The sequence below is a fragment of the Leptosomus discolor genome, chromosome 8, assembly GCF_034619465.1.
Source record: "Leptosomus discolor isolate bLepDis1 chromosome 8, bLepDis1.hap2, whole genome shotgun sequence".
In the NCBI taxonomy this organism is placed as follows: domain Eukaryota; kingdom Metazoa; phylum Chordata; class Aves; order Leptosomiformes; family Leptosomidae; genus Leptosomus; species Leptosomus discolor.
In genome coordinates, this window is record NC_141398.1 from 37,546,730 (window position 1) to 37,560,319 (window position 13,590).

The window sequence follows — 13,590 nt, forward strand, 5'->3', positions numbered from 1 at the left end:
ACTGTGTACTGAGGAAGAAAAATAAGATGATGTGGACTGGCCAATACTGATGTAAAATGTTACTCAAAGAAAGAACTTCAGAACTCCTCCATGAGGAAAGGAACAGAAAATTGTATCATGCAATTCTCTTTTGGATGCGTGAATTAGAAGGCAGTATGCCATGACAAGCTATTCTTCCCAAAAAACCCAGAATGTTAGCATGAGATTCTAGCGCTTCTTGGATGATTAAAAGAGCATAAGCATGGTGGTATGAAAAAGAATTAGTGACAAAGTAAGTGACAGCATTTATTTTTCCCCTCAATGTGCAATAAAATTTTAGATTGAAGGGTGGGCTCTGTATTTTCCTTTAAATGGCATAGTATATTCTTTGTGTTCTGTTCATGGGACCTTAAAAAAAAAAGAAAATCAAAGAAAATGGGAGAAGTCTCTGAACCTTTTTTTCACAAAAGATAAGGACAGTTTGTACTGGTTCCACCTGTATGGAAAAAAAAGATATAGTTCAGAGGACTTTAGGCACCATTACTCATCTGTTTTCATTTCCTCCTCGTAGTTGAATACATGAATGGAAGTGAAAAGTCACTCTGAGAAAATGCATATTTTTTATGTTCATTTATGGAGGAGGTATATCTAGATATAGCCTTAAAATCCCAATGATAGTAGGCATTGTTGAAATGTTTCCTAATAGTCATTGTTGGGGGGAAAAAAGTTGGAAAATCATGGCTGACATTTGTACTGTTTTCCAAGATTGATATTTATTTGAATTTAGCTTCATTCCTAAAGATGGATACAAGCATAAGTAACTTCAAAAAGGTATCATTATGTTTTACAACTAGTTTTAAACCTCTTTTTAACACTTAAGATAAACTTATGGGTAGTCAATCTTAAATTTCAATTGAACTCAACATTGAGGCTCAGCTTCATCAGTCTTCAAGATTTACCAAAGTAAATTCCAGGCACAAGTCATTAAGAGCTTGAGATAGATATAGTCATACATGTAAATAGCTTTACAGATCAGTAAACCCAGTAATTTCAGTGGGAATGTGTATGCCTATGATGTTATTCCCATGCATGATTGTAGTATTTGATTTCTAGTGTATGGGTATATACACAAGTATGATTACTGAGTTTACACCTCTGACATAATTTGTTGTTTATATACATTTCATTTAAAATAAGCTGACTCAGTTTAAAATATAGCCCTCAGAGAATATCTATTGTTCAGAAATTATACAAGATATATGTAGTTTTTACACTTGTTATTAGAATTGTGGATTGCCTTTGAAATAATATTGTGAAGGTAAACTGCATTGTACAGACGAGTTGCCAAGTTACAGTCTCTTTTTTTTTCCTGCTAGAAGTTAAATCATTGGAGGATTTTTTGTAGGATCTCAAAAGAAAAAAAAAAGGGAAAAAAAAGAGAAAAAAAAAGGGTGGTAGAGTGATTATCATGTTGCTAGTTAAGCAGCTGATTCTAAATTACGTATACTGTCAGTAAAATCTTCCCTTATTAGCTTTAAAATCATCCTCAAAATTATTTCTGTTTGCTCCAAGAATGTAGTCCTGGAGTCTAGACATAAATTATGAATAGCAAGTTAGATTTTTTTTTTTTTTTACGTATCTCTGTTGCTCAGTTGTGTCCAGTGACAAAAGCTCTCAGTGATGAGTTGGTTTGAACTTCATACCATTTAGATATGGTGTCACAATGTCTTATCTTAAATTTAGTGCCATCTATGGAAGCTTGAATATCATTTTCAAAGGGAACAGAACTGAGCCTACATTTCAGCCATGTGGACATTTCCTTTCCATTCCTATCATTAAGCAATCTTAAATGAACAGAAGGAAAGAAACCATCGGAGATTTAGATATGGCCAGTTTGGATATTGAATAAATAATTAGAAAACTAGCCATTTCGAATGCTGGAAACCTGAAGTAGCTAGAAGTTAATATACTCGGAAAAAAACCTCTTACTGTTATCAGTTTCTTTCATTTAGAAAGAACATGCTTATTTCTAAATTCAGTTTTGTATAAAATACAAGATTGGCTATGTAGCTATTTTTATTGGACAGAAGTCAACAGTTTCTAAGGTCTTATGAACATGCAGTAATTAACAAAATATTAGTGAGATAAGAATGTATTGTTCCTATTAACAACTGAAAAAAAAAGAACTGCTGATTGACCTACATTGTAGTTTGAACATTCAGAGTCTGAAGGCATTGTTTGTGTCAGGGCATTTGAGTATGAAGGTGTACTTTGAATGTGCTCATGGAGTTCAATGTCATTCTGTCTCTGTGACAGCTGTGATGACCCAGAATATTGACCAGATCACTTTTAAATACCCTTTTAGCTAAACAGTTGCAAAACAGACAGCTTTTAATTTGTTTAGAGTCACACAGAATCACATAATGGTAGGGGTTGGGAGGGACCTCTGGAGATCATCTAGTCCAACCCCCCTGTGGAAGCAGGTTTGCCTAGAGCAGGTTGCACTGGCCTGTAGTTTCCTGGATCCTCCTTGTTGCCCTTTTTGAAGATTGGAGTGACACTGGCTTTCCTCCAGTCCTCAGGCACCTCACCTGTTTGCCATAACCTTTCAAAGACAATGGAGAACGGCCTAGCAATAGCATCTGCCGGCTCCCACAGCACTTAGGGGTGCGTCCCATTGTGGCCCATGAATTTGTGGGTGTCTGGTTTGTCTGAAAGATCCCTAACCTGATCCTCCTCAACTAAGGGAAAATCTTCCTTTCTTCAGACTTCCTCCCTTACCTCCAGGGTCTGGGATTCCTGAGGGATGGCCTTATCAGTGAAGACTGAAGCAAAGGTAGTATTCAGTAACTCCACCCACTCTGTATCCTTCATCACCAGGGCACCCACCTCATTCAGCAGCAGGTCCACATTTTCCCTAATCTTCCTTTTGCTAATGATGTATTTGAAGAATCAGTTTTTGTCTTTGACATCCCTATCCAGATTTAATTCTAAGTGTGCCTTAGCCTTCCTCATTGCATCCCTGCATACTCTGACAGCATTCCTATATTCCTCCCAAGTGGTCAGTCCCTTTTTCCACATTCTGTAAACTTTTTTCCTTCCTTTGAGTTTTTCCCAGAAGCTCCTTGTTCATCCAAGCAGGCCTTCTGCCTCCTTTGCTTGATTTCTTCCTCATAGGTATGCATGAATCTTGAGTTTGGAGGAGGTGGTGCTTGAATAATAATCAGCTCCGTTGGACCTTCCTACCTTCTAGAGCCCTTCCCCATGGGGTCCCTCCAAGTAGGTCTTTGAAGAGGTCAAACTTAGTTCTCCGGAAGTCCAGGGTTACAATCCTACTGATCGTCCTGCTTTTTCCATGCAGGATCCTGAACTCTACCATGTCATGGTCACTACAGCCAAGGCTGACCCAAACCTTCACATCACCAACCAGTCCTTCCTTGTTTGTTAGTATGAGGTCTCTCAGCGCACCTCTCCTTGCTGGTTCTTTCACCACCTATATCAAAAAGTTATCATCAATGTTCTGCAGAAACCTCTTGGACTGGCTGCTTGGCTGTGTGTCTTTTCCAGCAAATATCAGGGTAGTGGAAGTCCCCCATGAGAACCAGGGCTTGTAACTGTGAGGCTGCTTTCACCTGTCTGTAGAAAGCTTCATCAACTTCCTCCTGCTGATCAGGTGGCCTGTAGTAAATGCCTGCAACAGTGTCACCCATATTAGCCTGCCCCTTAAGTCTTACCCATAAGCCCATAAGCTCTTCATGCATTACTCATTCCCCCCCTCCCCCCCCCCCCCCCCCCCCCCCCGCCCCCCCTGGCAAAGCTCAATACACTCCAGGTGCTCTCTCACATAAAGAGCAACTCCCCCACCTTGCCTAGTTGGCCTTTCTTTCCTACAGAGTACATAGCTGCCCACGACAGCATTCCAATCATGCGACGTATCCCACCATGTCTTGTTGACTGCAGTGAGATCATGGCCCTGCAACAACACACAGATCTCTAGTTCGTCCTGTTTATTCCCCATGCTGCTTGCATTGGTGTACAGGCATTTCAGAGAGGTAATTGAGCATGCAGGTTTCCCTGGAGGGGTGCAGGAAGATCCACCACGGCAATACACACTATTGAGGTGGTTGACCTTCTGGTACTCATCTTGGGAGGCAGCTAAGGAACATTTGCTGCTGCTCTGGTTACCCTGGCTAATTCCCCAGTTGGATGCATTTATATGAGCATTGGCACTTTGGACCCCACCTCGCCCTGAGTCCTTTAGTCTAAAGCCTGCGTCGCCAAGTTGGCCACCCTGTTGCCGAAGATACCCTTGCCTCTTCCAGACAGGTAAATTCCATCCCTCCCTATCAGATTACGGTCAAAAAATGTCTCATTGTCCTAAAAGCCAAACCCCTCACAACAACAGCACCAGCTGCGTAGCCGTAAGTTGATATGCATTATTCATCTATTTCTAGTTGCTTTCTTTCCTTCAACTGGTAAAATGGAGGAAAAGATAACTTGGAATCTTTTCCTTTACAATCTTTTAGAACCTTTTTTTGTCATTCACTTTTCTCTTCCTTTATGAAATTAAAACCTCATCATTGTACTAAAACAGGCTATAATAAAGCCAGTGCATGCAAGTTTTAAACAATTGTTTTAGCACTGTAATTTTTAAGCAGTTAATGAAAGTCATTGTTTTAGATCTAGTCATGTAAGTGTAAAATTATGAATGTCTGCTCTATTAATCAAGTTGCTTTTGAATTCTAAAAAGATTCTGAGGTAGGAGTTTACTCAGCGAGACATAATAATTTTTCCAGCTCAATACAGAGTTGTCCCATTATCCATGTTTTCTTTTGAATAAAAACTCACACACTGTAATTCTAAGCACTTGTGATAATTACAAGGGGTATTTTTTTTTTCCCCCTTTAAAATGCTTTTTTTTCCCCTTGGCATTATGACAGAAAATAGATTATTATGATCAGATTAAAGTCTAGTCTAGGCACTTGCATTTTGCCTGGCAAATTTTACCGATCTTACTCCCTGACTGTGTTGTTGTGCAGCTGTGTGTTGTTAAACCTCTGTGGCATATGACCCAAGTTTTGTGCATTTCAGAGCTTATGAAAGATGTCAGTTATGACTGTCCAACAAGGAATTTGTTTGCTGTAGAGGTGATTTTATATATATTAAAAATGGGCTTAATATATACTTATCCAGATAAAGCCTAAGGCAATCAATAATTGAAAATGTGAAGAGATTAAAAGGCAATTTTATATATACATATATATATATATATACACACATATTTAGAAATGCAAGTATCATTACATCCTTTCAGAGATTGCTAAAATGAGACCCTTCTAGCAGTTGGTATTATCTAATCTCTTCTGTAAATACATATTATGGCTGTGCTTATTCTGTTATGGTAATGAGAGGCTTAAGCCCTCAAACCCATATTCTCTGGTGGTTCACTCTTCCTCCAAGCTGGCTCAACTCTGGAGCAATGCAGCAAGTTGTCTAGTGGGAAGCCAAACCTATGAGGAGCCGATTTGAATGTAACTTCCTCTTTGCTGAAGCTGTGTGAAGCAGCCAAGGCTGACCTTGTTTATGGCTTATAAAGATGGTATATAAGTATGGTCAATGGCTCCAACTGCTATCTGGCTTCTTACTTGCTGTATAAGTGTCAGCCAGATTTTTTCAAAAGTAGTCAATTGTTTCAGTCTCTCTGATTTTCTGATGTTGAAATGAGGCCCCTAAAAACTTTGAGGGTGACTAAACCCAAAGTGAATGGAGGCATTTTGGGTTTAGGACAGCAGACATCTTAGCTCAGCCAGTGCCATTTCACAGCTTCAAAGTTTTCTGAGCAACTGCAACCACTGCATCACTTGTGAGGAATGTGACAGGTAGGTGGATATGATACGGATTCCCAGCATTTCCTACTGGGACTTACTGAAACCTATTGGTTCCTTTGACCTCTGATAGTCACCTCAAACGTAATGAACCTTCCTCTGGAAATGCCTCTTCTCCAAATAGTCAATAGAGATGTAGATATACCTGGATCTCCGTCCTTAAATTTCTGGATATGTCTTCCCTCTCCATGGACTGCATGGGGAATCAATGGCTATGTTAGCCAGGGTGGATTGCTTACCTTTCTCTCCCCTACTCTGACAGTTTTTGTGTGGAGTAAAAGCATCAATCCAAGTAAACCGGATTTCAGACAATACTTTTAGTTTAGGGTAATTCAGTGTAATAGGTGATTAACCTGCTTTTTGATGTCCTTCCCCCCCCCCCCCCCCCCCCCCCCTTTTTTTGGAGAGGATTTAAAGAGCAGTGGATGTAAGATATCCTGTCATCAGTAACTGGAGACTGAGGTCCAAAAAGAGAAACTACTGCTAAAGGTATAAACCATACCAGCTATTTTTCATTCACAGACAGCAATGTTATGTGTGTTTCGATTTAATAACATTTTTATTTGTATCTGCATGATCTGGTTATCACTGAAATGCTACTAAGTGAGATTAGACAGAAAAATGTATTCTTGTCATACAAGTAGTTTGTAACATTTTAAAACACCAATGTAAATGGTGCTAGTAGTTGCAGCCAGAATTCACACAAACATGCCTGAAAGTTACTGATGACCCTGATACTGTACAGTGTGATTTTTCATGAAGTTTGCAATGCAAAGTGGCAAAGCAACAAGCACACCATGATGAATGATTTCAGTGAGTGATTAGGCCCATGACTACTTAACAATTGCTATCGTGGATCAGGCGGCACTTCAGAAGCTTGAGATAGTTGTCAATTTTGTGAGAATCTCGGCGGAGGCAATGCAGCAGATTGTAAAAAGCAAAGAGTCTGGAGTCCTCATCAGCAAGCTGTAGGGATGGAAGGCCTTCCCACTGAGAGTAAACTTCATTTCCGATCTCACCAGGATGAACCTAAACACACAAAATGATAACTGTAGTAAATGATAGTGAATCTGAATGGATATAGAACAGAGCATTTTAAATACTGGCCTTGAGGAATGCTAGTTGCTAGTGTATGGCTTGTCAAGCATTTTCTGTTATGGTTCCCACTATTCTGTATAAAGTTCTGTATCTTCATTCAGCTTTTGAATGAATTTGTCAGATTTTTCAGTTTATTTCCCTAAAATATGTAAAAAGCTTAACTGTGTCAGTAGTGTTTTAAGAGAACTAGTGTGTTAACCAATGTCCAGTGGAATCCAACTTTGCAGAGAAATCAAACCTTCCTTCATGCATGGACTCATCAGTGACATCTCTTTTTGGTTTCTTCCACCTTGAAATCTTTTTAGCACTTGTTCCTAGAAGTTCTTTGTGCGTCTCTCCAGCTTTGTCTTGGCCCATCTCTTAGGTGATCTCTCTGATACAGGCAGCTTTAAGAAAATCTTACCATACAAAACTCTCAATAGTACATCTTCAGATGTACTGTACCTCAGATTCCATTAAAAAAAAATGCTGAGTGATACAGTGACCTCTAACGTTAGAAAGCTGCGTGTAGGAACTCATGTAGTGAGTTAGTATCTGGGGTGAAGATTGGTCTTGTTTGAAAGAGGCAATCATTAATTTTCTTTTATCACAGGAAGTCTGTGCCTATTGGTGCTTGTGCATCTTCCTTATTTCCCAACAGTTGTGCTTGTAAAAGCACATAGGAGACCATCTGTGGAGCCTCTATCAGTTTAAGCAACAGGCAAAAAAAAAGATAGGCCTGCTATCACTCAAAACTTCGTTTGACCTAATGAGTTTGCCAGTCCTGTCTTCAACCTCCTTCTGTAAATAAGGTGAATGAGAAGGTGGTGACAGGGTAACTGTAGCAGCACTTGATTTCTACTGTTATCTTGGATCCTCGCCTGCACCCTTTTTACATGTGGATATGGGCTAGAGATGTATTTGATTACACTGATAAATGTGTTTGTGGCCTGGATGGGTTAAAGTTTCTGAGTAAAGAGACACCTAACTGAAAGAGAGAGAGACCATGTGGAAAGATCCAGTGAAAAGTAGTGGATACAGTGATGGTGGCATTCTTAACACTGTTCAACTGTTCAGAGCCTAAGCAAAAGCCAGTGTAGTCAGAACCTCTGGTTAACATGTAGCTCACTGACAGAATGATATGTTCAGGGACTAACAGAGGCCCCTTTAAAAATAAACAAGCTAGAGCTGATTTTATTCAGGAAAGCTTTCAATCAATTACTGATAACAAGGGCTATTCAAGTATATGTTTTGTCAGACAACAGCCTTGTCTAACCTTACAAGTATAGGGAGAACCAAGTCAGAGCCAGAGTTCTGAGGAACCACTATGATCCGAAAAAAGAAATGAAAGATACCATGATTACTTTGCTGTATGCTACATCTTGGCAACCACACAGACTTCTAGAACAGTTTTAAACATGTTATCTGTTTCTGAAAACTATACACAATACCTATATGTATACAGATGTGTACAAACATGCTAAAACACACATATAAATACGTGCGTGTGAAAAACCACAAATGCATCCGTCAAAAATCAGGATTGCAAATTCAAAATACTCAAAGGTAGAGTGACGATTACCAGTCCTGATGATTACACCTTCCCTTGAAGCAGGACTGGGAGTATGCTGGATTATGCTATGCCAGTCGCATCACGTTGTCTCTTTAGAAATTGCAAGACATCAGAATAAAAGAAAGCTGAAAAGTTCTCAGGTTCAGCTATCTTGGCTCCCTTTTTTTCCTTCATATCTGCTGTTCCCTTTCCTGTTCCAGGTAGGGAGGGCCTACCACTGTGTGTTTTCTTTACAGCAGCAGGCTGGAAGGGTGTTAAGGACCTAATACTTACCCGCCCAACTATTTTCTCCATTCCTTCTAGAAGCCGCTTGTTTTGTTCTTCAATCTCTACAGCCTTCCAGAGGATAGTTTCTGGAGCTTCCTTGATTCTTTGTACTTCAGAGGCCAGATGGATCAGGGGATCATTCCAGGAGCGCAGCACTCCCAGTACTAAATTCAGTAGGTCTTCATGCTGCTCACCCACAGTAAGAAAAGGCAGTTAAAATACGAAGGTTAAGTGCTGGCAGCATTAGGAGGCACGTAGAGCAATGTCCTTGGATGTAGTGATTTGGGAACTTACTCCAGGACCTACCACCAAATGTGCCCTATAGCCCTGTCTTAGGTATCTCTGTGCAATTCCATTTTTGAAGTTTGTCGTTGTTGTCATCATATTTTACCATAGTAGCACAAGCACAGTATTGTAATGGAAAAGACCATTAAGCCCTCTCCACTTAAAAACTAGCAAGCACTACTGTGTTTCATCTCTGTGAAAAAAGCAGAACTCCTTATCTGATTTTTTGATGAACATTTTGAAATCCCATGATTTATTTTTTAAAGTTTAGTAGTGAATGGAAGGTGCACATTATGGTAAACAGCTTTTATTGCCTTTGAACAATGGTGCTTCCAGCTCTCTGGTTTTAAAATTTGTCCTTTCTTGTGAGCAATAAAAATTCATAAGGCTTATGGTTATGGTAGTATTCAACCATTTCTTCTTTGCTAGATGCCCTAGATCTGAACACAATCAGACTTGTTATGTACCCAGGGCTGTGAATTCTATTGTTCCAAGTAGAATTTCTGAGTGGACATGCTGAGAAGATAGCAATACTGGGATTGCAGGGATATCACCACCATGAAACTGATAAAGATTTCTCCCTGGCACACCCCCATTCATACACCTATGCTTGTGTTTTTTTCTCCAGGGTTCAAATTCAAATGATATCTGTGAACACAGGCTGAACAAGACTATCTTCATCTTCCCTTAAGTTTATAATTACTAAATCGACATATGTAGCATGTTTCTCTTTACACGTATTTTGCAATATTTCGCACTAGAGGCTTTGTACTTGGATGATGATGTAACCACTTTTGCCTCCTGGTAACAGCAAGAATATCTATTTAACATTTGTTTAGTAATGTCGGTGTTTTCAGTTACTGGGAAACTATTTACCTCTGCCTACACAGCCAATGTATTTTTATGTTTGTTAATGTAATAATTGTCTATAAGGTGTTTTAAGATAATGTTCAAAGGTTGTAGTGTTCTCAGTACTATACAAACCTCGTAACTGGCATTGCTGCGTGAGGTTGTACTGTAATTGGAAATAAACTGCAATGACTGAATGTAACATACAGGAAAACAAAAGGGAGTTGAAAGTTGCTGATACTTATATATTCTGTATAGTCTATAACTTAGTATCAGCAAATGTTAATTCAACTTTTCTTGTGTTTTTCGTGCTTTCCTCCTCCTGGCTTTTTTATTCCAATCGAGCTGATTTCCCCCTCTCTGTCTGCTGCCTCTCTATTCCCTAACCCTCCCTCTTCCCCCCTCCCATACTGAATGACATTAGAAATGGGACTTACATGAATCTGCTGAGCTTGCTCCTTATCTTCAGGAGTGGTTAAGGAGGAAGTGTGGCAGCCATTGACAGCTTTTGTAATAAAACCCCGGCCCTGAGCATAGCGTTCATCCTGCAGATCAGCAAGGACAGGCATTATTGAAACAAGTAAGGAGAGCTTCAGTTCAACCGCTGTATTAACTAATTGTTGTTCCACTGCTTTTATGCTGTAAAGGTCAGAAGTTTATGGTGAGTCTTTAGAGAGAAACTGGCACCCAGCAAACACAAACTTGTCCCACAGATAAAGAATGATGGGAAAATGGTATCTTTTAATAGAAATGTTGGGGATCTTAGCAGTGGTCAGCACTATACACAGATTTGGTCTCCATTGGGACTATCACTGTGTGGCAGCCATACTTGTTTACTTATTGAAGGACTTCACATGATAACGTGTGTTTGTGTTTAAAGAGCGTTAAGTTGCATTTTTTGTATTTTCTCGCTCTGAAGAAAAGGCAGAGTACTTACGAATTCATTGAATATTTCTGAAGAGAGGAAGTGGATGTAGTGTGAAAGTTTAACTGCGCGGTCAAAAAGTTCTGCAAGAGAAACTTGGCAATTTACAGATCCATTGGGGCAGATCGGCAAGGACGTTACTCCTTCCTTTGTCAGGAGCATGTTGGACACCAGAAGGGCCACCAGTAACAAACCTGTTCAGGTTTAAAACAGACCAAAATGAAATCACGTTGATTTGTATGTGCATTTAGAAGCAGCTGTCAGAGCCAGATGCTGAGTGATTTTGGCTCTGCCATCACACAGCCAAAACTCTGTACTGGCTGCTGAAAATCTATGGAGGGGGGAGCACTGTAATTCTGTTATCTTTTTTCACCTCTGTCATCCTGACTGTGTAACAGATCCTGCTACACAGTTCGAGGAGACAAGGTAACCCGTGTTGCAGTGTACACTGTATTCCTGACTTTATTACACAGCGATAAACGGAAGAAAAACAACCAAACTTCTTCACAGTGTAAATACAGATACATAATTATATTTGCACAGATATATAAGTTTGGAAAATAGATTGGTCTTTTTTTTTTTTTTTTTTTCTCCTCCTCCTCCCACAGGTCCTTTTCTTTGCAAACATTTGGAGTTTAAATTAATTTTGTGGGAGGGTGGTTAGGTCACTTGCTTAAGGTTTTGATTGTCGTGGGAGTTCCTTCAGAAGATTTCAGGCAGCTGTGCTGCTTTGCAGTTCAGAGTTTAACCCTAAATTGCCTACTGCTAAGAAATCAGAGAGAACTTTTGTTTTTTCTCCTGAGCTTCTGAAATGGATATAGAGGACTTCTCATTGTTTAAAACACAAAACCTCATCTGTTTAAAACTTTTAATATTAACTTAATAGAGTCAAGTTTTCTATTCAGTGAAATAAAATTTGCACAGAAAAACAACAGAAAAAATTAAAAGCAAATATTTGGTAAATGAACTTACTTATTCAGAGAACACTTTTCTGTTCTCGGGGAGCTTCAGTTCTGGAAATTGGCCTGCTACCTGTTTTGGTTCCCTAGACCTATTTTAAATGCTAAATTAAAGTGTACTCCAGAAATCAGCAGAGCTGTCTCTAATACTGTCATGTGATAAGTTTCTTCCTAGCTCTAAATTCAAGAAAAGTGCATTTACACAATATTGAAGTAAGCCTTACTCCTCCACCATGAACAAGGTACACGCCGCATGCTGCAGTTAGGAAAGTACTCTGGGGAATAATTCTATGAATAAGAAAACCTGAGACCTGTTGACTTAGAAAGCTGGTTATGAAAACACTCACTTCAAAATTAATGCACCATCTCTATACTTGAGGATAATGACTTTTAGTTGTTGCCTTCTGAGTGGTGTACCAAAGCAGTCTGGATCCAGTCTTTCATGTGCAGGTGTCACATTCCTCTAACCAATTTTCTGTAGCACTATACAATGCAAAGTAGTCTTAAGAGACAAATGACTATTAAAAAAAGGATCAAGCTGCCTTCTAATTCCAAGCTTTGGACGCTAAACATTTGAGATGGAGGCAAGTTTCACCATTACTGGAAGAGTAGGTGGCTGGAAGACCTCAGCTTCTAGAGCTGTTACATTTCATTTCCAAATTCAATCTAAATTGAAAGAAATATAAAAGTTAAGAGCAAGTGAATGGCGAAAGTCTTACCTTTCAGTGAAGCTCCCTTGTTGCTCATGGTAGGGATCCTGTATGATGACTTGCTTTATCAGAAAGAAGTCTCAATACTTGCTCTCATCCTCTGCACATGACACATTTATATACACCATCCAGGGTCCATTTTGCATACATTCAGCAGGTCGTGGAGTTTACCTCCATAATTACAAACATCAAATTGCCTTTCTTCCACATTCATATTCAGTATTTTTTGATTTTTTTTAATTTTATTTTTAACTGTGAGAGGGAATTTCATTAACAAGTTCAGCTGTGGGGTTCTAAGTATGGTTGGATGAAGAGAGTGCCAAACTCTTGCCCTGAATGAAGTGCAAATGCCATCGATCCTAGAAAGCTCCAGCTGTCAATTCTGAGACAGGTATTCTCAATGTTTCTAGCCTGCTGTTCCCCCTCTCCACAACTGTCTTCACATCCTTCCTTGTTTCTTCAGCCATTCAAGCTTGCTTATGTTAAAATTCTGGCTATTTGTGGGAAGTAAACAGTATTTTACAATGTCCTCAGTGAGAGAAATAGCACTGAAATTTATCCAGAGAAAGGAAGTGGAGGCTTCTGGAAAGGCAGGTCACTATCACTAAAATTATAGATATTACATTCTGGGTATATAGCTCCATGCAGTTAAAAAAAATATTACACAGCACAAACATCATGCGAGAGCTGGGGCTGTTCAGCCTGGAGAAGAGAAGGCCCAGGGGAGACCTTCTAGCGGCCTTCCAGTACTTAAAGGAGGACACAGGAAAGGTGGGGAGGGACTCTTGATCAGGGAGTGTAGTGATAGGACAGGGGGTAATGTTTTCAAACTGAAGGAGGGCAAATTTAGATTAAATATTGGGAATAAATTCTTCAGTGGGAGGGTGGTGAGACACTGGCACAGGTTGCCCAGAGAAACTGTGGCTGCCCCCTCCCTGGCAGTGTTCAAGGCCAGGCTGGATGGGGCTTGGAGCAACCTGGTCTAGTGGGAGGTGTCCCTGCCCATGGCAGGGGGGTTGGTACTAGGTGGTCTTTAAGGTCCCTTCCAACCCAAACTGTTCTGTGGTTTTATGATTCTATG

The 13,590-nt window shown here is 39.7% G+C and overlaps 1 protein-coding gene across 1 annotated transcript; it reads right to left on the bottom strand.

The window, feature by feature from the left end:
• Positions 1-6,701: 6,701 nt before the first annotated feature.
• On the bottom strand, positions 6,702-12,546 carry PRL (prolactin). The gene is made up of 5 exons (XM_009951486.2): positions 12,519-12,546; positions 10,853-11,034; positions 10,353-10,460; positions 8,788-8,967; positions 6,702-6,893 (listed from the first exon to the last, which is right to left on the bottom strand). Exons 1-5 carry the CDS (start codon positions 12,544-12,546, stop codon positions 6,702-6,704), a joined length of 690 nt encoding a protein of 229 aa, XP_009949788.1.
• Between the last annotated feature and the right edge of the window lie 1,044 nt (positions 12,547-13,590).

Excerpts from the sequence above, each read along its gene's own strand:
- PRL (XM_009951486.2), bottom strand. The coding sequence starts at position 12,546 with ATGAGCAACAAGGGAGCTTCACTGAAAG. Across the intron at positions 11,035-12,518 it reads CAAGGGAGCTTCACTGAAAG|GTTTGTTACTGGTGGCCCTT; the intron begins GTAAGACTTTCG and ends AAACCTGAACAG. Across the intron at positions 8,968-10,352 it reads AGCAAGCTCAGCAGATTCAT|CATGAAGACCTACTGAATTT; the intron begins GTAAGTCCCATT and ends GTGGGTGAGCAG.